Source organism: Anser cygnoides, chromosome 1 (assembly GCF_040182565.1).
Source record: "Anser cygnoides isolate HZ-2024a breed goose chromosome 1, Taihu_goose_T2T_genome, whole genome shotgun sequence".
In the NCBI taxonomy this organism is placed as follows: Eukaryota; Metazoa; Chordata; class Aves; order Anseriformes; family Anatidae; genus Anser; species Anser cygnoides.
This window is the reverse complement of record NC_089873.1, coordinates 22,665,411-22,691,467: the sequence shown is the minus strand read 5'-3', so window position 1 is coordinate 22,691,467 and position 26,057 is coordinate 22,665,411. Positions and strand designations below refer to the sequence as shown.

At 35.9% G+C, this 26,057-nt stretch overlaps 1 protein-coding gene across 5 annotated transcripts in view; it reads right to left on the bottom strand.

Moving 5' to 3' along the window:
• The window catches only part of GRM8 (glutamate metabotropic receptor 8), a 349,088-nt gene that overhangs the window by 261,778 nt on the left and 61,253 nt on the right, over nt 1–26,057 (bottom strand). For all 5 annotated transcript variants that reach the window (XM_048080808.2, XM_013188397.3, XM_013188398.3 and 2 more), the window contains exon 3: nt 22,619–22,835. In XM_048080808.2, coding sequence (XP_047936765.1) covers nt 22,619–22,835 — 217 coding nt within the window. The remainder of the gene's footprint in view (nt 1–22,618; nt 22,836–26,057) is intronic.

Below are 26,057 nucleotides of genomic sequence, written 5' to 3'. Positions count from 1 at the left end.
GCTACATGTGGCATCAGTGCATGTACTGACTGTGGTAATCACCACCAAAAAAAAAAAATTTAAATGCTACAGAGTGGTGCAAATTCATAGCTAATGTAGTTGGTCAATTTGTTCAAATGACAGTATCATTAAAGGCATTAAAATATTGAAATTTGTCATGTTTTAGTTCTTGAACCCTGCAACCATCTGAACTGGATAAGCCTTGAACACTATCTAAATGAACGCAGACACCTCAAGAGCAGGAGCTTTACTAATGGCACAAATGTTTCAGTCAGACACACAACTGTAAAAAAATTAATCTCCACAAAGTCACAAATAAATTCAGATAATGTTATCTAAAAAAATAATCATATGAACATTCAGGAATTTGGGATGCACAACCCACAATGCTAGAAAATAATACCCCATAATTCTGCAAACACCAATTTCATTTGCCACATACCCCAAAAATGAGCACATACATTCAGCTACATTGCATTATTTCAGAAGGTATGCACTGCTTGTAGTGTTTCAAGAATGTCTCAAGATGGATGGTGGAAGAACAAGTAGATGCATTAGAAGAAACCATGTTAGGCTGGATAAGGCAAAAGAGATGACTGACTGCAGAGAACAACTGAGCAATTTAGCTTGAAAGTCTAAAAAAAATGATAAAGTATGTATATTATTTTGTTGTTGATAACTGCACATAATATTCATTCAGTCATCAGGAACACATTCTTTTTTATATTACAATCTTTGGGCAAAGTTTGCACGTGCCTATCATAATCTGAGTGCCTGTGAAACAGCAGTAATTAATGATGAATCATTTATTCATTGAATTTTGTCTCTATTTATGCGTGAATACTGACAGAATTAGTCTGCAGTTCTTAGACTCATGTTTCAAAACTGGTGTATCCAATTATTTTCCATGAATATTTCTTGATAGACAGCTTGCATATGAGCTGTTCTTACTGCAAATATCAGAGCATCAGTGTTTCAATAGGCAAATGGAACAGACAGATTATATTCGACATGGGTTGAGATAACATGCTTCCAGTATGGCCCATGTCATTATGTCAGATATCCTAAACTCTCATATTGAGTTAGGTCATTCTTGTTGTCATCAAGAGGTTGTATTCCCCAAGAAAGCAACAGGGGGTTCTGCATGTTACATCATGTGCCTCAGCAGGAAGGCAAATGAGTGCCATACGCCTGCTCTTCTGCAGTTATCAAGTTCGGGGATGTCATTATTAACATTTGCCACATCGCTCTGAGAGGCAGTTACAGGACATACCTTTTACCTCAATGCCATACTTGGAACCAATCATGACATGCCGAGAAAGCCTTTTAAACATCTATTTTCTCCTTTAGTGTCAATGAGATTCAAAAGGCCTTTTTCCTCACACACAGGTGTTTTTTTTTTTTTTTTCCAAAGTTATGTCTACAGACTCTTAGAGGACCTTGTATCTTGTTTGGAGCAGCATAAGTGTACATTGTACTACTTGCTCTTTACACAATCAAAATAATCAGTCTGAAGAAATAACCCAGCCATATTTGATCACCAAAAACCACTTCTTTTAATTAATTTGTAAAGCATGATATCTACATTTATACTGCCACTCTGGCTTCCACTAGCTTCCAAAAGGCAGGATATACTAGGTGGTCTGTGAACAGAGTTGAGACAGACTTATCCAAGATATTTAGCTAGTTTGTTCAATGCTGCCAGACATTAAGATCCTTATACCATAGCAAGAAGTACGTCAATGTCTATTCAAATATGCATAGCGAATTGTCTGTCTGTGACCCAGAATCTAGTCATAACCCATAGAATACCTTAGTATTACTTCTGAATTTATTCTGCTTCCATCTGTCACCTTACAGTGATCACCAGCCTGTTTTCTTCATAACTTCTATGTGTTTTATTAAAAAGTGCTACTTCCTAAAGCATTATTTCCATAATTGAACACAACCATCTAATACAACAAAGCAATGTGCTGAAAGTCACTGGGGCAGAATTGTAATACATATAAATAGAATCCAGATTTTCCCCTTCTCCTAGGGTGTAAAGAAGTAAAAACATTCTTTTCTTTCTAGAAAAGAATTATTATGCTAAGGGAGTAACCCAAGCATTTATTTTCATCCACTTCCAGATTTCAGCATATTTTCCTCCATGTATTCAGATGATGTATAATGCAATTAGGTGTTCTGGAAAAGGAGTAATAATATCATCTAAATGTTATGAAAAATCTCTTAGAACACTTGCTTGAAAATATGACCAACATAATTAATATTTTTGTAGTCACCTGCAACAGACTTAATTCTCCTGAGAAATCCTAACAAAGCTGCAAAATCTCCTTGCCCAGTAAAGACCAGCATTTCTAAATCTGTCTATCTACAGACAATGGGACAAGTTCTCAGTTCCATTCCCAATGAAAGCAAACAGTAAGCTGAAGAAATAACAGCAAAGCATTACTGCAATTCACATAATGCAACAGAAGAACATAAAGTGCCTGCAGCACAATCTTGCCTCTGGGATGAGCACATAAAAGCCACTGACAGGGGTCAAGAGCTTACAGGGAAAATTTGCAGCTGACTTGCAAATTTGCTTTCTGAGGCATCTTTGTGCTAAGGTTCAGGTCTGTTTTTTCGCATCCTGGTGACAGCAAGGAACAAACACAACATAAAAACACACGTGGACCACAGCTCAATACTTCAATACTGAGGAGCTGAGGCAAAGCACAAGTGTGTACAAGCTGCTAATGTAGGAATGCAAGACAGTGCAAGCTAATGTGAGGGAGAAGAGGTTAAAACATACTCAGCCCCTCCATAAATCTTTGTCTAAGACAAGATCAGTCCAGAGGAAAACCATTATGCTCCCTGGGACTGCAGAATTAAGAATAGGTGTGAATGGGGTACTGAAAAAGGACTCTGGTAAAAGAATATTTTCTCTTCTCATCTGTGGTGCCAGAGGAAGGAGATAATGTTGAATTGACTGCAACTTCAGCTCAAGCAAACCTTCAGAAGAGATGCCTCTTGGTCATTAATAACTGCACCAGTAGAACTGGCATCAGAGATTGTGCCTAGCGCGTTGCTGAAACCATTTACTTGTTCTAGTACAAACTGGACTATGAGGCAGACCTTGGCTGATGTGAACCTGGGAAAAATGTCCACAAAAGTCAGAACCTTGAGGGACCCAAACAGACCTGCATAATCAGAACTAAATTCTATCCAGAGCTGACAAAAACTTACTTAAATCAGATGAGATTAATGCAGAGAATTAATTTCTCTTTTACTTGTTTCCCATTGCAGTTTTTCAACAATGGCCTTTGATATTCCGCAAAGGTTAGGCAGCATCTAGGCAAAAAGCACATTATGGCAATGACAATTTATTTAACTGTGGTGATAATAAATTGCATGTATGTGGGAGGGACACTATCACTGAAATACATTTCTCCACTTCTTTTTCATTTGCTCAAGTTCCATTTTTAACATCCTAAAGCTACATACTAACAACCTCACCCATAGAGCAACATCAGGTAAACTATGTTGATGAATCCCTTCATCATGTAAGTTCCTGGGGAGATGCTCATTACATGCTTCTTCTAGGCAAGCAATAAGAAGCCTATGGCTTAGTAGGTACAATTAAAATCTTGACATTTACCACACACAGTACTTACAGTTACTGTGATATTTACAGCATGACACACTGCGTTCTGAATGCCACAAATACTATAGGGAAGGTAAATATTTCCATACATGAAAGATGGAGGCATTGATGATTTTCAATGTATTATAAACAATGTATAATTCATTGATAAATAAAAACCTTCATTTGATTCCTTTATTTTTCTCTGGGGAAAGGGGAAGCCTATTTTGGAAAGAGGGTTTTTTTTATTTTTTTTTTTTTTTCCTTTTTATCTTTAATATATATTGATTTCTGGAAAAAAAAAAAAAAAAAAAAGGTAAACTGGTATTTACTGGTATTTATTGCAAGAGCTTTAATTTCAGGGACCACTCATTTAATGCTCCAAATCAAGTTTTGACCATATTATTGGTAAGCTTTACTTATTCCAGAGCCTTAAAAAAAAAAAAATGTTTTGTTTTGTTTTCCTAAAGAAACAAAGCTTATGCAATCATACTGTCATATTGTGTGTGGATGCATGTAGCTGTCTGCCTTTCCCAGATACATTATATGAGGTCTACTAGCTTTTTGCACAGTTTTGCCAAATTTGACAGAGAGATACAGGTACACAAGCTTATTAAGTACATTTATCTTTTGTGATAGCACGTCTGATGAGGGAAGAGAGATCCAGTTAGTGCTCTCACTGAGGGAAAGGCTAATCTTACCTTTTGCTAGACCCCACAGCATCCACACAGGACAGAACCATTTCAAATACCCAACAACAGATAGAACTTTAATCAGAGTTCTCAACCAATTCAGCCATGAAATACCAAGCCATAGTTAATGAGATTGCATTATGTCCTTGCTCACAGAAGCGCTTGTTTCTTTAATGTTTAGAACCCAAGATATCTTCAGCTTAGAAAATCCCCAGGCCTTTTATCTGCTCTCAGGCTTCCACAAAAATTGAATAAATTCAGTGAGCACAGATTTATCAAATGGCTATTAAATAAAATGATCCAGTTACACTCCATGGTATAAGAAATGTTGGTGAATCACTTTGCACATACACCCTGTTCCTCAGGTTTTTCTACAAAATGCCTTTGCAGAGACAGAGACCTGAGCTAGCTGGACCTTTGATTAGATCCCATTCAGCTGCATTAAGGCTCTCATGTTTAGTGAATACTGGATAATTACTTTAATCAAAATTAAATTTCACCGACCTCTCTTCTAAGAAAAACTCAGACATTTGCTATCCTTTCCCTTAAAATAAATGGTGTCTGCATTTCTGTTCATAATATTAAGTAACAGATTGATCAGAACTCCCTGGTCCCTTTTTTGCAAGAGTTCTTCTATAGGCACAGAATACACATGGGATGAAATACAATCCTGCTAATGAGATGATTAGTTAGGCACAGCCTGATTGAAAATGTAAATGTCTGGGCCCAAATGGGGACTTCTCAGTCCACTTAAATTGACTCTCTGGAGAGTTTAGGCACTCAACAGAAAAATCTGCAGAAGACAATGTTCTCCTAATTCACCTTCCTCCCCCTGCAGCAGAGCACTGAGCTCCTTTTTGTTAACACATCTAAATCCATAACCAGTCTATAAGAATCAATGCAAGTTTTTCATATAAATACTGGGTCCACACGCAGCAAAAGAGAGAGAGAAGCAGAAGAAGAAAGGAAGGAAATCAGGCAGGTTTGTTCCCAACACCAGGAACCTTGATTAAAATCACCATTAAAATTAAGGACAGATATCATTCTCCTGACCACTCTAGTCACACAAGAAAGCAGTCCCCTCTCTCTCACACACACACTTTATTTCTCTTTTCCTGATGATCTCAGAGACTTATTCTTAGTCAGTTATCTTTTCTGTAAGTTTCTTTAAATCCTAGTTGGATAATCTTCCAGATGCTGGGAGAACCCTTTTGTCAGAGGAATTCCTGGGGATATAACTCCTATTTGATAAAATTGGGAGTTGCTAAATTAAGAAGTGATTGACTGCACATATGATTCTTTGTTCATAGTAGAAATCCTATTTTAACAACAACTATTTTTAAGGAACCCTATAACAAAGCAGGTGCGTTGTACACATCATGTTCTTGTGTTTTATATTCTTTCAAATAAGACACTGAACTTCTGAATATTGTGATCTCTCAGTGTGTGTCTTGAAGAATTTACATCTTTGCCTGCATTCTTGCTACTTTCAACCTTAGACATCCCAAATGTATAGGCACTCTTTGAACTAATTTCCCCAAATCATTTTCATTTTTGCTCTCTCTCTGAGCATGCATGTGGCTCATAGTCACACGTAAAAGCCCTACACGTATCAGCACCCTCACAGACAGGTATACTCAGACTGCTGCCATCCCAGGGAGGGCATTCACACATTTTCAAAAAATCACCATCCACTGATGCTACAGTCAGCTCTTAATGTAATGCAGGAGATGGCCATGGTGTCCATCATGTGAAGTAAATCACCTTCCTGATCACAGCCAGTATTTCAGGTTTTTCTGAGGACTTCATCTGAGCTGAGGGTGTGGCCTGCTTACAGAGAGAAGCCTCTAGCAGGAGCTTTCAAAGGAATGAATTTGGGTGTCTAAGAGCTAAGTCATCTGGGAAAGAACGACATCTGGAAGGCCATCTGGGGCTCTGACAGGATGGATGGGATACAACTCATGTCATCATTTACTACACAATTCATTTTCTATTTGTCATCTTTAGTTTTCCTTCACCATCAAGAAATTGCAACTCTTGTTTTCCTTTCTTCCCAGTTTATTTGCTCTGAAAGGCTGTCATGAGCAAGTATATGTGAAATCAAAGCTTTTTACAACAAAAAGACTTTGTGATAACATACAGCATCTGTAGTGTTTTCGTTTCCCCCCAGTACTTTGTCATCTGCTTTGGGAGTATGGTCTCTGCCTTCATACAGCATCATTCCACCCCACCACTACCATCACCAGTATGTACACATACTCATCTTAAGTTCAGCAACTCAACACAATGAATTAAAAAACAGCTGAATGCACTTTACCCTGTAAAAACAGGAATGACTCAGTTCTTTGAGAATGTAGCACAGGATGTGGCATCTAAAACTAAATCTAAACTAAGACTACAGCAGCTTCTGACAATCAGTTTAAGCTATGAAAATAGTGCAAGTTCACAAGACACCTTTATTTGCTTTCTTTTTATAAATCTGCCATAGATGAATGAATACCAGCTTTGTTTCCAGTTTCAAAAGTACTTTTACTTTGATAACTGTATCCCTCTCTCCTGTTAGTTGCCAGGAATCAAAAGCCAAGTAGTTAAACCTGATATCCATTTTTATAATGAACCTACATTAAATGCAAATTAGAGATGAATATTTGCTATTTTTGCAATTCTATTGTGTCTGTTATCTTAGCTCTAAAGGACTTCAGATACTCAGTGGTTTTAGGATTACTGTAATACACAAGTTTCTTGCCCTCCATCCCCTCACGCTACCTCTGTGTTGGAACGATTGCTTTCTTTTCCATTTGGTGATCACTGAACAATATTTTCAGTAAGAATAAAAAGTTAATTCAGCAAATTAATCAGGGAAAGGCTGAGGCTCATTTTGGGATCACATCATGCTGGCTGTTAGAGACATTAGCCTTATTTGTATTCCTTCTCGTTCTAAAATCTATTTATTCACACATGTTGAAAGGAATTAATTAGAAAGGTGGGAAATTTAGTGCTGGTGGAAGTAGAGAGTTAATAATGTTAGGTAAGCAAAAGCAAGTGCTATGTAAACTCTCCATACTCTCAACTGCATATGGTATAGACTGCAAAAATGATGAATTGTGAAGATCTTGTAATACTGGAATAGCGCCTGACAGGAAGTTTAGAGACAAAGCTCTTTTGCGTGAGTAACTAAGATTTGAGCTCACTTGCAGAGGTGAATGCTTGGTATTACATAATCCTATTTATTGTCTGTGTTCTGTGTTTTTGGTTAATTAATCAAAAATACACAACAGCAGTCACTGAGATGAAAACTGATCTGCCCTATAGTCCATAAAACTACAACTGTTTCAATAGGAAAATACTATGATTTATCCTTTTGTAATTTAAAAAGTGACTTAGTGTAAAAATACACTCTACAAGATAGCAGATTTGCATTCTTGGTTGCATTTGAAAATCATGTCTCCTAACTGGAGAGACAAACCATATTTGTGACTGTATTTCACTGCTGTTAGTTACCGTTGCAGTGCCAAGATAGTTAAGACAGAGTGAGGAGTAAGATAGAGCAGCGCAGGGATTTTGGGCATCACCAAGAGGAACTTTTACTAAACACTTGCAATTTCACTTGAATAAATCCATTTAAGACGAAATAAAATTACAGAGTTATCAATAAGGATACCATCTGAAAGAAGTGGGAAATTCATGACTTGAGCAAAAAAGATGATTTGGTGGGAGATATGGAAGCCAAGCTCGACTCTCAAGCTTGGAGCCTCCACAACTGTTTGTCCCCTGTAGCCTGAGCAAAGTCTAAGAAAGACACAGAGTATGAAAGGATGCTCCCGAGTTGATGTCATGCTGTCTCAAGCAAACACATTGCACAGTCCTTTTTATTAGCTCACAAAGGTCCATCTTGAAACTTGTTTTGTTTTCCTTCCTATGAATAAATACATAAAATCAGGCAGAATTCAGGGACTTACCTCTGACCAGCGAAACATTAAACTACCTAGAGTATCAGTCCTTAAGAAAACATAACTGCACTTTGTTAATTGTTTTATTAATATCCTAGAATATCCCAAGTTGTAAGGGACCCACAAGGATCATTGAGTCCCAAATGAACAGAAGAGAAACTAAGGGTTTATAACAGGTAACAGAAGAAATCCACTTAACATTTTTCCCCTTTATGTTCTTTCTTTCCCTTCTTTCATTTCTCATTTTCTCTGTTTTATTCTGTGTAGATTCTCTCTTATTGGACAATGAAAAACCTATTTGGACACAATGTACATAATCTCTCTCTTGCACAAGATTCTCTATGGCTGTATAACAACTAAAGGAGGAGATGAGCAAAATGAATTATTTAGAAGTAATCAGAAGGCAGCTCTCTACCCACCACAGAAGTCCTTGAATGCCTTCCACTGCTCCTCCTGAGAGGCACCTGAGGTGCAGGTAGCCCAGAGGGGTTTGTCACAAGCTTGTGATGCCTGTGGCAAGTGCACATATGGGAACTGATGCTCTTCCATCAACTAACACATTTCCTGAACACAGCCAAATGTCCTTCTTTCAGAAAACTGTCTCCTTTGTAATTATTTGTCATAAAAAGACAAAGAAAGCTAAGACAACACCAGTTAAACTGACCTTAGTTAATGAACCTTATAATTTCACAGACATTAGTGTGGAGAACGGACCATTACCATTACTCTTTAATTAGGAAATCATTCTACATCTGAACTGAACTCTTGCCATCCCTTGAAATCCTTCCCCCCGCACTGCGCTCAGACTCAACCAAGGGAAGAAAATCATCATCAGAATCCCGTGACTTTAACAGCCTCCCTACAGATACCATTGTTAACTCACGTACATCTGACTAACTAAAATATCAAAACAATGAAGGGACTTAGTCATGAAAAGCCCGTTAACTTCAATAAGAGGTCTATAACTAGGCCTGTAAATACTTCCCTCTATGTCACCAATATCATTCTGTAAGTTATTTTTTAAAAAACAAATTCTTTGCATTTAACTGGCAGAAAAAATAAATCCACATATTTTTCGTGTTTTAACAACAAAAAGAATATCTTGTGTTGATCGAATTGCCAGTCTCTTGTTAACACTGCTGAAGAATTAGATCTCATTCAATGGATTTTTTCTACTAGCTTCTTCAGGGTCCTACTTAATAATAACTTAATTTGTCAGTTGGGTTGTGATCCCTTGCAATCTTGTGTACGTTTGTCAAAAAAAAAAAATCAATAAATATTCAAACCATCCTTACCTTTTTTTTCTGGTAAGCCCTTCCTTAATTTATTTGCAGAAAAATGTCAGCATTCTCACCTGACACCCCCATGAAAACCTTGTTCCTGATCCAGGTCCAGCCCCTATGTGTTTCACAGTTTCATCCATTTCTGACACCAGTTTTACATGCAAACTGAAGCTAGGGACAGTTTAACTTAGTCTTTTATGCACAGATGAGGGAGTCTTGATAACTGGAAAGAAATGCTACATATGCTGTCCTATATAAGTGTTACAGAAAACCAGAACAGCATGCACCATGTTGGCTTCATCTTCTCAGTTCTGTGAAAGGGACATTATACTTTCCAAAACAAATTATTCTGGAAAAAAAAAATAAAACATTAACCAATTAAAATAATTTAACTGAAATTAAATAATATTTCTACTTCCTGAATAAGCTCTGAAAGGATGTAATCCATAAAATACTACAATATAATGGAAGCAATTATGAGGTTTGACAATTCTTATAAATTGAGCAGTGCGATTATCTGCACTTCATTAAGTGCATTAACATGTTGGGTAAAATACTTATAATCACATCACTCAATTTACTGGACTTAGCAAATGTTGTAATGCATTTCACAGCAAATGCAATATTATAGCAAAATACATTACAATATACTCATTAAAGCATACATAAAAGCACTGCCCTCTTTTGGTTAGTATCCAAACATATTAGTGAATAGGGTCTCTGGTTTATGGATTTGTGCTTTATACCAGTCATCTTTGGGAATTTCTAAAAAGTCACTTTATGCAAGAGGGATGGCCCTGAAGATGTGGACAAGCTCTGCTGAATTATATGGACTCTCATTCTGTGTGTCAAGACTTTCATAGTATTCATGTCAATCTTCAGCTTAAACTTTAATAAGATGAAGGGTTTTTATTTCCTGGGACTGTACAATATCATTCTGTCTCATCTAGGGGCTTTCTAGGAAAGGTGCCACTATGGGTTTCTCTGTATCCCAGGTATCACTGGTGAAGCCTAGTAAGATGTAGTTCTCTCAAATGTTATAGACTTTGATGTTCTGGAACGTGCATGTTGTTTTAAAGAGAGTAGGCTGTGCAAAAAGAGAAATACAAAGAGCTCCTCAAAATAAAGGAAAGGAAGCCAAGACTAATGTTGGAATGCCTACAAAAATAAATAACTTCACATAAAAATTAATTAGGACATTTTGTTCTTATTCTTGAAATAAAGTAGATCTTGCCTTGATACTCCTGAAAATAGGTGTGGTTGTTCTTAATTTAGAAAACATTTCCATTCACGGGATTAATGACATTCTGCAAATTATTGAAATAAATGTTTGCAGGAATCATTGAGGTCTTGGAATATTTTGTTTGTTTGGTTGGTTGCTTTTTATGCTCACCCCCTCTTTAAACATTTGCAAATTCCATCCATAAGTGCATGCACTTCAGTGGCCTCTGTTCTCGATTTCGAAATGAACAACTGAATTTTCTTTGTTTTCCAAGGTTTTTGAACTTTTGTTCTTCCTCCTATTGCCAAGCACAGCATTTTGGTAAGCAATCCAAGGAGTTGGGTTGACATCTGAATGGCATCTGAAGGGTATGCTGCAGGTCTGAACAGTGTACTCGGTATGTACATGGCAGGAAGTTTTCTGGAAGCATACGGCAACAGCAGTACATAAGGATTTATCTGCATGACACCTCTGCTACTCAAGGGTATTGTTTTGTAATTCATTCTCTTGATTAATTGTCTAGTCAAAATATCATGCTTTAATTAACAGTCTTAAAGAAAGAGACCAGCATTTTTGTTAGAATATCAACATTTCAAACGATTAGTCTCTTTCAGTCTCTTCTAGAAAGTGATGAAAAAACACCAATCATTCTATATTGAAGAAACGCTAAAAGGTAGAGGAACAAGTGATACTATTTCCATCATAGAAAGTCCTTGAGAGAGCAAGATTTAGACTAAAGACACTAAGCTTGTACTTGTTTTCAAGTACAAGGAAAAAAAAATATCTTTTTGTTAATCAGTAAAGTTTTACAATATGCATATTGCTACCATCTCAATTTTTAGTGGTGGCATCACAGCTTGTAATTTGCATAAAAATCATGCATTTCTAAAAGAAAGAAAAAAAAAATCAATGATGTAGGAGTCTTTCCAACTATTAGTGAAGCATACACATATGCCTGTTTTTTTCCTGGAATGAGTAATAGTAATTCTTTGAAATATTCTATTCTTTGAACAGAATTCGTTGGAGCTTTGTGGGCAGTTCATTTAGTAACAAAATTGAAGGAATGATTTGTAACTGACTAAATGGGTTAGCCTATTCTGAACCTATGCAGGCTCATGCAAACATCCAAGAGAGAGCTACTGCTAAACTACACCACTTCAAGTTTAACAGCAAACATGTGCTTACTATGATTCAGATAACAATATGGCCCTTCAGTCTTCAACAGAAGAAAGAAAGTAATGAAATAGAAGGTTTCTTTGACATTTCCTATCAGATTCTTATCTTAGTCTTTGAACATTGCCATCATTACAACATCCAACTCACTTAACTCTTCTATATCATGCAGATGAGCAAAGCGTAAGGGTCTTGTATAGCAATTATGGGTTCAGGAACAAGTAGTATGATCCTACATAATAGGAAAATGTACGAGTTTAGACTACCTCAAAGAATAAATGTATTCCTGAGGGCCATATAAGCACAATAGATAAATGTGTAAGATAAGTTCAAATCTCTCTGCATTCTGTAATTGTTAGTACTTACATAGAATGTAACAGTAGTTACTACCAAAACAGATATATCAGTCTTGCATATGGAATATTAAAGTTCATGATAGAGTTTTCAAAAGAAATATTTCACAAACTTGGAAGTAATAGAAAGAAATTGAGGGCGAGTGGAAGGAAAAGACTCCTAAGGGTCAAAGCAATGAGTAAAAAGAGTCAACTCATCGTTAAAGGCTAACAGACATGCACTAGAACTGCCTGCTATGGCTTGTGCTGTACAACACAATGCTCTTCAAATGAAAAAAAAAAAAAAAAAAAAAAAAAGGAGGGGTTAAGTATTGACCAGAGAAATGGGTAAAACTGAAGATGGTATGAAATTATTTGAAATAATCAAGATCAGAGAGAGGAGACAGAGTAGTCTCAAAGCTCAATAAACAAGTATATCATCAAAAAATATTGACTATTGACAAATGCAAGGGAGCATACACTGGCAGGAATACCTGGAATTGTTCACACACATCATTGAGTATTAAATCAGCTGTAGCCATTTGTTAATAAACCTTGAGTGTCAGAACAGATAGCTTTTGGAAATAATTTTCTTGATACCCAGCAGCCAACAGAAAAAACTTACAGTTTGTCAGGATATATAAAGAATTGGGTTGAGAATAAAAATGAGATTACAATGACACTATATAAATCAACAGCAAGGCTTCATTTGGAGTGTTCAGTCACAGCTACACAGCTTAACAGAGACATAAATGAAGTAAGGAACCCAGAAACTGTCAACAAAAACTATTAAGCTGCAATTATTTCATATCTTCCAACTCAGAGTTAAGATAAGTAGGAAGGCACATTACTGAGGAGGTTAACTGGATTCTCCTGTGTACCACTCCTACTGTCACAACAAGAGGAGATTCAAGATGTAAGGTTAAAATGATTACACGAAGAAATTATAACAGATATAAATTTTCATTCTTTGGGAAATCTAAGTATCAACCATTAAATACACAGGGTTACACTGTTTGGATAGGTAATTCTACCAGTGAATGCTAAGTAAGATTTTGATATCTTTCTCTTCCATATAACTGAGGCCACCACTAAAGACAAGATATTGACCTGCAGTGCGAGGCAGTCCAACAGTTCTAGTACTTCATTGTTTAAACTGCAGGCAAAAATCATATAATCATTGAACCATTAAGGTTGGAAAAGAGCTCCAAGATCATCCGGTCCAACCATCCCCCTACCACCAATTTAAACCACTAAACCATGTCCCTAAGCACCACGCCCAACCTTTCCTTGAACGCCCCGAGGGACGGTGACGCCATCACATCCCCGGGCAACCCATTCCGATGCCTGACTGCTCTTTCTGAGAAGAAATATCTCCTCATTTCCAACCTGAACCTCCCCTCATGCAACCTGAGGCCATTCCCTTTAGACCTGTCACTAGTTATCTGCGAGAAGAGGCCAACACCCAGCTCCCCACAACTTCCTTTCAGGTAGTTGTAGAGAACAATAAGGTCTCCCCTGAGCCTCCTCTTCTCCAGACTAAACAACCCAAGTTCCCTCAGCCGCTCCTCACAGAACTTGTGTTCCAGGCCCTTCACCAGCTTCATTGCCCTTCTCTGGACACGTTCCAGGGCCTCAATGTCCTTCCTGTACTGAAGAGTCCAAAACGGAACATGAAAGCATGAAACAGAACATGAAAATTTTGCTAGCATTCAATCATGAGACATTTCTCACACGTTGTATTTAAGAGAGACATTTCTTGAGGTAGAAAGCAAAGCTGAAAAAACACTAATGTTTGAAACTACTACAAAACATTTGAAGACAGAAAGGTGTTCAGACAGATATACAGAAAAACAAAGACAGAAAATACAGTTTTCTGAGCAAATTCAAGTGACAGGAACTTCTCTTTACCAGATGCAACTTCTTAACATGAATGACACTATTGACTAAAAACTAGTGCAGCACAACGAAGATTACAGTTCAAATTCTGTGAACCTTTTAATGTGTTGACAAAAGAGAATATGTAAATACAGCCCAACAGCCCACTTACTGCTCTCTTTTTTATAAGCCCCCTTTAAGTATTGAAAAGCTGCAGTGAGGTCTCCCTGGAGCCTTCTTTTCTCCAGGCTCAGCATCCCCAGCTCTCTCAGCCTTTTTTCATAGGAGAGGTGCTCCAGCCCTCTGATCATCTTTGTAGCTGTCCTCTGGACCTGCTCTAACAGACCCACAACCTTGTTTTGCTGGGGGCCCCTGTGCTTGGATGCAGCACTCCAAGTGGGGCGTCACAGGGGCAGAATAGGTGTTCCTCACTAAATTTTTTGAATCCTAGGAAACAAAAGTTATTAAGTGTTATCTTGGCAAAGTTCACTTGCACAGCCTCTGATCAAGGACCTGCCATGGCCTGTAGATTTGTTCTCTGATTCAAGCTGGACTCAACACAAATTATTCACACCACTGTAATACAGTTGGTGTCATACTGAATCCTGTGTGAAAGCAAGATTTCTGCTGAAGAGACAATAAAAGAAGCTTATAAGAAAATACAGGACAAAGGAGCTCTTAGCTCCTGATAAAGAAGAAAAAAATCTCACTCTCAATGCAGAATCTGTGAAGCATCTGCAACTTGCTATTGACAGAAAGTCCTTTACAGGTTAAGAACAATCACCATGGAATATAAACTATCAAAGTATTTCCCACAGCTGCCCTCTGTCTTGCACCACAGCAAAATCTTAATGCAAAAACAAACATGTTTATTCAGACTGCAAATCATACTGCATGTCCTTCATGCTCTACCTTCTAGTGTCCCCTTTACAAGTGCTTTCACTTGCAACAATAATATCTGCTGGGATTAACTCTGTTAAAAACTGGTTCCTGTTAACAGGCATGTGTGAAATCTGGTCATAAAAAAATGGAATGGCTATATTTTGATTCACACATTTCCTAAGTTTGCTTTCACAGAAGCTTTATTATTATGCGTGAATTATTTGCTCTGGAACCCTTTCTAGCAAAAGAGAGTTGCAGAATCTAAGTGAAGCTACAGGCTCAATAGTAACACACACTAATAACCAAAATAGCATGTGAGAAATTTCATTTCAGTCATTGCAAAGATCTAGTGGTAACACCTATATATTTATCCTACCTTTTATTTCAGAATGTTTAATAACAGCTCATATGTCCAGAAAGTGCCCTTATAATAATCATAGAGATCTGATCTCAGGCATAGCATAGTCTATACTTTGAGCAGTGATTTCTAGATTTGGCTCAACATCTTGTGTTGAACTTCTTTTCAGAGAGATTTTTCTTATTGATTTAAACCCCAAAGAAATAAATCAGTATGCCCTACTATTTTTAATGCTTATTCACATCTAAAATTAAAAACTATACCTTACATCTTGTTTGAAATTGTTTCCTTTTTTAAACTATTGACTTGTTTATAGTCACTGAAATTTGTAATTCCCAAAGATTGCTGGAAAGAACAATGTATTCGGAAAATAAAAATAAAAATAAAAAATAAAAATGCACATTCACTTTGAGCACCATACACTGTATTTCAACAAAAGTATGCTTTTAATCTAGTTAGATTGCTTTCTTAAAATTAACATCAATACACGTATAATTTTATTTGTATTTTTACATTTAAAAATCTTGAGCTAGATAACACGACTAAGTAAAAGGTTCTACAAATAAGCCATTGCACTGAAAACACTGCTGAGACACAAGTTGTTTCCTGGATATTTTTAATATTCTTTGCAGTTGTGCTTACAAACAATGCAAATATCCGATATTTAAATGAAGTATGGTGTTTAAGTGAAGTAAAAATAAAAAGAGTTCAGATAGTCCAATGCCTTCTACAGTACTTATAGGAGTAAAGTGAAATACTTGAGTATACAATACACATAATGGTTCAGAGTTCCTCCATATTATAATGAGCTTTTAACATTTAATTTACTGAGTTTTCTAAATTCTCAGTAAATTCCATAGTAGGCATCACTGTGAAAACATACTGTCCTTGCTCTGAGGAGCTTATTTGTCTCCGCTCTCCAAGGGCTGACTGCTCTAAGCAAAATGAAATCAGCTTCAGACTCAGAAGAAATTGAATATCACAGCTATTTGGCAACTGTACCATATAAAAAGAAGTAATGAACTCAGTCTTGACTGCAGTTCACACCCCAGCTGGCTTGAGACAATAAATATCAGTGAGCAAAACCAGGTGGGAAGCATGAGGTCTTCCTACTTGAAGCTTTGTCAGCAACCTCAGAGACGATCTTCCTGTGCACTAAATCCTTTGCTAAACCCAATGAGTTCAGGGAGGTATTTACTGACTTCTTTCACATAAAGAAGTCCCTACTTCTTGCACAGGACTGCTTTCCAGAATCAAACTGCAAATTGCCTCCTGTGGAATATAAGTAATTTTTCCAGTAGAAGAACAAAAGGAAATTATTAGCATACAAGCTTATCCCTTTTAGCATAGGGATAGCATCTATCCCCAGCTCCAAATTAAAGTCCCCTTGGGACTACCTCTGCCAGCTCTCATAACTACTCCATTCACTCCAGAAATATTGAAGTATAATGGTGGTTTTGAATACATGACCACAATGCTTAGATAATCTGTGAACAAATTATACTGTCTGTAAGTTACTTGGAGGCTTTTTTTTTTTTTTCGTGGCATAGCTGCTTAAAAATATCCATTTGAGGGATGTTATTGCCTTAATTTGCCACAAGATTAAGAAATTTGAATGGAATAAACTCTGTAAAGATCACGGGAGAATCAGCGCCACACCATCTAACGTGGTGAGGCTTGGCTATGCAACTCTTGTCAGCACAGTCCACTGGACAGTACATACTCTTTAGGGCAGGCACAAAACCCAGATCTACAGAAGCTTTCTGACTTTTTTTTTATTATTTTTATTTTTTTCATCTCCACTGTAGCTAGTGAGCTTTCTACAACAGCTTTAAAAAGTGCCTCAACTAATTCACTGAAGATGAAAGTCCTCAAGAGCTATTAAAGGTAAAGAAGTCTCTTTTCCAACAGTCACAGGAGGGTCAGAGCATACCAGGAAAGTGACACTGTGTGCTTACTGTTCTGAGATGCTACCTTAAAATTATATAGAAAAAAAAAAAATAATTAAAGCTGAAGAATATCATAATGATTAGCACCTCTGAGAGAAATTAAAATGGTCCTCAATTTCAAATCCCTTAGAATTACACTGTTCTTTATCAGGTACTAAATGGTACAAATATTAAAAACTGCTGGAATCACTTTCAGGCTTTTGCAATATTAATACACCTATCATCTGATTTCATATTTTTTCAAACATTACTTTGAACTTCCTGTAGCCAATTATATAGTGTTATTATTAATTACAGCTTGCAGCTTGAAATACAGTGTTATCAATAGAGTTCAGCTGCATAAATATAAAACTTAAAATTGAATTAAACTGTTTCCCCTTTGTGAGGATATGTTAGAATATTATTAGTTGTGAAAATTAATGTGTTAAGCTTGAATCCAGTCTCTAAAGCAGAATATCTCTGGGGGGAAAAAAAAAAAAAGAAAAAAAAAAGTTAAATGTTATATATTGTATTTCTTTAGTCTTCATGCTGCAAGTCTTCTTAATCTATTAAATAACATCTTGGGGGATGGGAGGGGGGAGGAAGGCAGGGGGAAACAAGTCTATTCGTCAGCTTACCTAACAAGATATAAAAAGCTTTAGCTTGATATCAAAGATATAAAAAAAGATTACTGTTGGATATGTGAATTAATCTAAATAACAGTCAATCTTATTTATTTCTAAATTATCAATGAATCATCTCAGTGGAGAGGAAAGGTTATACACTCTAGAGGTGTAACCCTCCCTCCCCACTTCCCACTAAACTTTCCATTTATCCAGTGAATGCCTTATAAGTACAAAAGATATTAAAGGTTTGAAGTAATCAAAAAAAAGGAGAAAAGCAGAGATACAGCACACTACTGTAGACGCTCAAAAAAGTGACAAGAGATGAGGTGACCCAAGAACTATGTCAAAGACAAATGTTTTTGCAGACCATTCTCCATGTAAATAACATACAGCTAGCTATGCTGAAATCTGAAGCAATTTAAATAAAGTTAGTGTAGAATTAATTCAGTATACGTGTTCATTAAGTATATAGTTATCAGAGTGACTGTAATGGTAAAATATTATGATGAGCCACAAGCTGTAGCCCCTCTCAGAAAAATGTTATTAACTTCAATATATCAGGATAAAGGGAATAGGTAAATCTACAAAATCCTAAATGCAAGCAATCAAGAGTACATTTTGGTATGAAGTATATGAAGTATATGGTTTTCATCTGGGGTAAAGCTGCAACAAAACCATGTCATTTTGCCTCAGCCAAAGATCTGGTCTTTTTTTTTTTTAATATATACCTCTGACAAGATGTGCAATACGGACATACAAGACAAAAGGGGTAAGCAATGCTAATTTTTATAGCCTTTCCTTAATGATCAGCCACAGTTCACTGACATTATTATTTTTACCTCCTTTTCCAATACTGTGGAACGCATAAGTGTTTCACTGCAAATACCTATTAACATTTATGTCAATTTTTCATTGACCATTAATAGGGGTAAAATCTCTCATGTAGCATTTCACATACGATTCATGGATTTCCCCAATTTTTCAGTATAAACATTGCACTAACTAAGCAAGTATTCTGACCCCAAACATATTTTTCTCAACCAAATGTTTTTGCTTTCTCTAAAAAAGTGAAAAGGGTGCCATGATTTTATCACTGATGGCACATTCATTTGGTATTTAATGGCAGGAGGAACCATTAAAAGAAAGTCTGATTAGAGATTTAACAACATCTATTTTGCCAAACATCATTTACAGCAATATAAACACAGGAATGGTATTCAGCGTGACAGTTTAATGAGGACTTGGTAAAATGTGTTTCTTTCTTTTCCTCTGTTTAGCTTCTCCCAGTGAGTTAGTTTTTCTCAGTTTAATGCTTAAACTCTTAAGCATTACCATTTCGTATCAATTCACTCCTTTGGATAATGTACCAAAAAGATTTGATCATGATGCCAAAATGATTATAGTAATATCATTGATTAATTTTCTTGTGGGAGTAAAAAAATATTATAAATTTAATCACTGTATTCAATCAATAATACATGGAAAAGCAAGTTGGAATAAGTATCATTCCCTATTATTTTTACAATCATTGTAATGTAATGTATTTAATTTCCAGCTATCCTTTGTCCCAGACAGGATCTTTGTCATTAAAATGAGAGTAGATTTTGATATGTAATATATTCTGTGACATGTCACGGTGGCACCACTTTGACCTTTTCAGCATTCCACATATCATTTGCGAGCCTGTTCCATTTTGCTTCTGTTACTGATCAAGAAATAGGAGTTGAACAAAGGACCAACCAAACTGGATGTTAGAGACAAAGAGAGATCATGACAAATAAGTACTTACAATTAAAGTACATGAAATTATCTTCTATTTTAAAATATTTAAAAACCTTACCCATCATTCATTCTTAACTGATTAGAGAAAATGTTATTTAGAAAAAAAAAAAAAAGAAAATAAGAAATGATGCATGCTTTCATAACCATAGTTTCAAAACTGCTATCTCACATATCCTCTAAGGCACTAATTTTTATATTTTTTTTTCAGAAATGAATATATCAATTTATTTCACTTCCCTTCCTCAAATTTATTGCTTTCTGTTATGCTTATCTTCACATTCATTTTGCTTCCAGTTGTTGGTCACTTATCTTAAAAAGTATATAAAGGATTTAGAAAGGAGCTGTCCTATGCATTTTTATGCCAGCAGCACAAGGGGAGCAATGTCTTCATTAGGTACTCCTCATACACTTTTTATTAACATGTTTTCCTGTTTTGTGTACAGTCTCATACTATGTGATGATTTTTATAAACCTACCAAGACTTTATAATCTCAGGCCTCATAATTAGAGGCTATTTGAACTTCCCATTTTAAAAGAGTTTCCAAATCTATGGTTCAGGTGAAAAGTCTGAGGACAGTGAATAATAGAATTAGACTGGAAGGGACATTAAAATGTTATCCAATCCACCTTCCAGCCCCAAGGAAGAGCTAAGTACACTTATATAATCTTGGGGCAGATGTTCATCTAATGCATTCTCTCAGATTCTCAGCAATGGTGGCTCCAAAACATCCCCAAGCCATCTGGTCTAATGCTTCAATATCTTAAACATTGAAAGGGGTTTTCTTCAAATCTACACTGAACCATGCTGTAGAGTAATTCTATTATTTCTGTTCAGATACACTGACTTTGGATGAATGTGTGGTCCTCTACCTTTCTGTAAAAGCCATTTGTCTGTTTGAAAACATTACTTTCATCATCTTCCCTTCTTAATCAACTCTTCTCCAGGCTTACGAACCACCTTGCTCAGTTGTGGTCTTGCACAGACCACATTTTCAAGATTTCTGACTTCCTTCTCACTTGTAGACTTTCTCACCCTTTGTGAAGGGAGGGCCAAAATCTGTACCAAGTCAAATTAAGGTTTCACAACTGTCAGGCAAATTAGAGAATTACTCAAATTACTTGATGGTAAAGATGGTACTCTGGTTTACAATATGACACAAGAAATATAAGCAGGTTATAATTTCCTATCACACACAGATCATTTTTTGAGATAGCATTTTCTAGCCAGTCCTTCTGAGTTTGAAGTCACCTCCAGATTTTACAAGCATATCCTTCATTCCAAGTCCATCTGGACTAAACATGAAAATATGGGCTGGTATCTGATCCAGCACAAACCCCTGCCAAAAAAAAAAAAAAAAAATACGCACAGCACATTCTTCCTTTTTAACAGAAACCATTGATAATTACTCTCTGAGTTCAGTTTTCTAAATAGGTCTCAAGTCATTGTGATTATAGTGAAGTCACAGTTGTCTTTGAAAAAATCTGAAAAACTCTCAGACCTGTGGGAACAAGAAACAGCAGAATAGTCCTGAGCACTTTATTTTGTCTACTTTCAGAAATCAGCAGACTTGATAGGCTGCAGATGTTTTCAAGAAAAAGTCATTTTCAGCCAATGAACTCTTGAATTTCTGGGACAATCAATCTAATCACTGCAGTATTTCAAATAACAGATAAAACTTGTGTATTAGATACAAACTCTGGAAGAATTATCCATTCCTTTACCAACTCCAAATCAAACCATTGCAGTGTAATTTGCCTAGACTCACCCATAACAGCACTGATTAGAAGGTAGAATACTTATTAGTTAACTTATCCAACATGTCATACACACGAGTTCCCTAAGTGGCACAAATTGTTACATTTTTGTCTTACTGCCAAGTTGCTGTGAGTAATCGGTAAATTTTATGGTTCAGGCGTAAGTACCTGAGATGCACATGCACCTTTCCATACAATTGAGATGTTATCCATATGACTGAAATGGAAGATGTTTTCTCACCCATACTGACTTGAAAGAAAGAGAGTTCGTATGTACATGCCCCGAAAATCAAACCCAGTAAATTAACGCAGGCTTTCTCAGGAAGGACAGGAAGGCTGCTTGTATTTTTATTTTATTTTTTTTTCAGAAAGGATATTATTTTGTCATTAAACATTTTAGTTAGTGAAAGGCCAATTTCTTGCTATTTCAAACCACCTGCTACTCATCATCTTTATTCCTTGGCGTCCAAAACCTACTGCTCATAAGAAATAACTGATTTTTCAGGCCAGAAATAACTATTGTAGTGTGAAAAAAAAAAAAAAAAAAAGATCAAAGGAACTTAAAAATAATTCTCAAAATAATGCCTATATTTATATAGCACATTTCATCCTGAAGGAAAAACAATGAGAATATGTGTTTGTACTTCATAGATTTGTTGTTGTTCAAATTCATCAAAAGTAAAAACTCTGGATTTATACATTCTGGAACAAGGAAAATAAGGTATTATTGGATTATGATTTTCCTAAGCTAACAATCACATTTCCTCAGATCTAGGTATAATGTATTTGGTGGTTGTTTTTTGCCCCAGTAGCAGTTTCTTTGTGTAAATCTCAACCTTACATGACCACACTGAGACTTATATTTATTAAGTCTATTAAGGAGCTTCCCTTTTCCAAAATGGGCATGAGGCACATACTTATTTACCTCTCTTGAACTTTTCTTAAATTAGTGCCAGAACTGTCACATTGGCAGACCCACAAGCAGCAAAATCATCAAAATCAAAGCCCTCCACCTGAGTCTAGGTCGCCTGCCTGTAGGCATTCTGATCATTCTGCATAGACCCTGGCAAAGCTCAGCAATGATTTAATACTTGCCAGCTATTAATACAAAACCTGATAAACATAAACTTACCGATTTCCCTGGAAATCTGGGTGAATGCCTCTACACCGCTCTCTCCATAGTTTCCTTCAGAAGCCAGCGTTGAAACGTAGTTCCACCCAAGAGCCGTCACAATGTCAACCATGGCCTGCGCTTGGTAGGAGTCAGGTGGGACCACTCGGGAGAAGAAGTCATACCTGGTGTTATCGCTCAGTTCTGGAGCTGTAGATGCATAGCTGATTTGAGGTATCTGAAAATAAAATGACAAGTAATTCAAGCCAGTCTAATATCCCTTCCCTCTACTTGTGTCTTTGAAAGGCTTAAAATAGATTATCTACATGCATTGTGCAGAACTGAATATCTTGTTTTAATTAAATAAACTGATCAGAACACATCTAAAATTTTGTAAAATGTCAGTCAAGTCTTATCACATAACACTCTCACCAAGAAATAATGCGTTCTGCTTTTCTCCAGATGTCACGATTGTTGACATGTAAGTGTGACAACTTCTTTTGTGATCCTGGCTGTGATAGGAATAGATTTCTATAAAGGAGGAATGCTTACTATTGCTACAGATGGTAAGAAGGTCTGAGTTTTGATGACTATGATTCTTAAAAATGCTACAATTAAATTTGATGAGTTAAACATATATTATTTCCATTTCCTTGTTTTGTATATGTATATACCTGTATGTGTTTTGCTATTTCCCTTCTCCTTCTACTTTTCAGTCTTTCTCTCCCACTGATTTTTCATTTTCCAGTTTTAATATTGAGCATGATTCAACAATATGGAAACTATATGGTTAATACCAAAAGCTATTTCACGAAAAAAAAAAAAAAAAAGCCACCTCAGCCTTCTTTCTTTGTGGAAACAAAAAATATCCACAAAAAAACTGAAATAGACTCTAAAATAAATTAGTATTTTCATTTAAAATAATCTGGGGTGAATTTCTATTGATTCTTATCTTAAATAAGTGGTTTGGCAAGGTCCAGAAGAAGTTGTCCATAGGCAATATTAAAGTATGCTGTAGAGTATTTTGGTGCAAGAAAGTTTAATTACCATTTACATTAATTTAAAATGGGAAAGTTTTTCTTATTTACAGTGATAAAAGTGATGAAATACTGGCCTGAAATGAACGATACCTCAATTATCTTCTTGAATTTATAATCTATGTTAATAGCAGGTGCTTAGTTCACATCCTACAAAATATAAAATATTCTTCAAGGAATCAATTTCGAGTTCTTAAAGTGATTCTTTTGAGAACCACATTTAACAGTTCCAGATAACAGGTGATCAGGTAAATGCCCACTGTCACATTAAAAGCTAAAGCAGAAGGTTTTAGTGGAACCTTTACGTCCTATAAACTGTTTCCTCATCAAAAATAAAAAAAAAAAAAAAAAAAAAAAAGATGGATTTAAGGCATATGTATGCTATTCAGAGTCTGGTCACTAACCCTGCCTTTAAAGACAGCATGGGCTCTTACAGCCTAATAAAACACTTTATAGCCTAAGGGATGGCAAAATCATTTCTCCGTCAGAAACACAAAGAAATAAACTCTTATATATCTTGGCTGTACTCTTCTTTAGGAAATTTTCTACTCATGGAAAAGCCTCAGAATAAATAATTTGAAACGCTGGAATAATAACAACCAGAGAGAACAGGATAAAGGAGAGGGAGGATCACAGAAAAAGTAAGTTAAAAGTTATATTTCATGAAATGAGTATTCCTAACACAGCAAAGACACACCAAGAAAAAATAAAATATAAAATCTCCTTACAAATCTTGTCTTGTATAAATTCCCTTTCTTTCAGAAAAGATTTGAAACATCTTTATCTCTTTATAGAGGAGAGATTCTGGCCTGTAACAATACGATTATGTGCATTTAGAGCCCATATCATTCCTTTTCAAAATTTAATCTATTACTTTTTAAAACAGTCGTCTTTTTCCAGATGGAAAAAGAAAAAAAAAAAAAAAAAAAGACCATTGTGTGGCATTTTGCACCTCAGTGTGCCATTTCACAAAAATGCTGAGGTTGTTGCATTGCTGAAAGTTATTTCAGCGATAACATTCATAAAATCAACACCAGTAAAAGCTCTTTTAGACAGATATTTTGTCACTGAAAATCTTGAAGTCAAGACCACAGCACTATATATCCATTAACTTTCTCGGTTCCTGTTCCTCGGCATTAGATTAATAACAAATCCTAGATATGTGTATGAAACCTGTTGGTACAATTTAGCAATGAGATGTTTCAGGTCAAAAGAGATGATGAGTGTCACTGATTTGGGGCCATAGAAAAGGCAGAGAAGAGAAGCTACTTTCCTACTTTTCAGCTCTCTGCCGTTCAGCTTCTTCCCTAGAGTTATTTCTAAAAACAGTGGAAGAGAAGGGAAGGTAAATATGATCCAAACCAAATACCCCTGAAATGGGCCCTGAAATTGGGCCCACCTTAAGCAGCCACAGTTTTACTTCTGCTAACTTATCACCAACATGCAAGAAATATATGCCATGTAAAAACAGAGAGAAACATTGTCTAAAAAGCAAGCTATGGCTTAATTTCAAGAAAAGTGGTTCATGCAATGGAATATTTAGCTAGCCTCCTTATTTTGTATAAGACTCCATATTTTTGCATACATCCTTCATGATTATAGACAGCACTTTATATTCAAGTATTTTTTTTCCCAGATCTGCAGATCTCCCACTAAGAAATACCTCATGGATTTCTCTCCACAAAAGGATTTTATGCAAAAGTAAACAGACACTTCCTTCCTTGCCTGCTTGCCTGCTTTTAAATGCACCACATTCATACATAGGGGAGCACTGAAAAATAGTTTTAAAAGCTGAGGACTTGTGACATGTTCAAGAGTAACACAGTTACTTGAAAACACTCAGAACAATGTTCACAGACATTGTTTAGCACGAAGACAAATTGTTGGTATTTAGTGGTTCAATAATCCATGAACAAAAAATATATACATTAAAATGTAACAACCTTAGTTATGGACTGTAAGTTTAATAAACCATTTTACATGTCCCCAAGTACGTTTTATGAGATAGAGCATAATGCTGCCTAAGCAAGAGAACATTTATGCTCTATCAATTCAGTAATATGTGTTTTTAAAACTCCCTAAATACACTAAGTATTTATGCTTGAAGTTCTGTTGGCCCCTTGAGATGTAAATATGCATTTTGAAAGAGACCTGTAAAGGGTCTTTTGCTCCTACATTTTTCATTCTAGACTTCTCAGTCTAAATTTTCAAAATTAAATACAATACACTTAACATTTGATTTGTATTTAAGTGCTATACAGTATTGTCAAGAGCACATCTTTTCTTTGAGGGAAAAAAGGAAAAGACAATGGATTATGTAACTACATTCACATCGGTTCTCACACAACAGCTGTCACATTCACTGACAATTGCTAAAAGCACTTATGTTTGAATGTTCATTGATACTATTTTTTGTCATATGC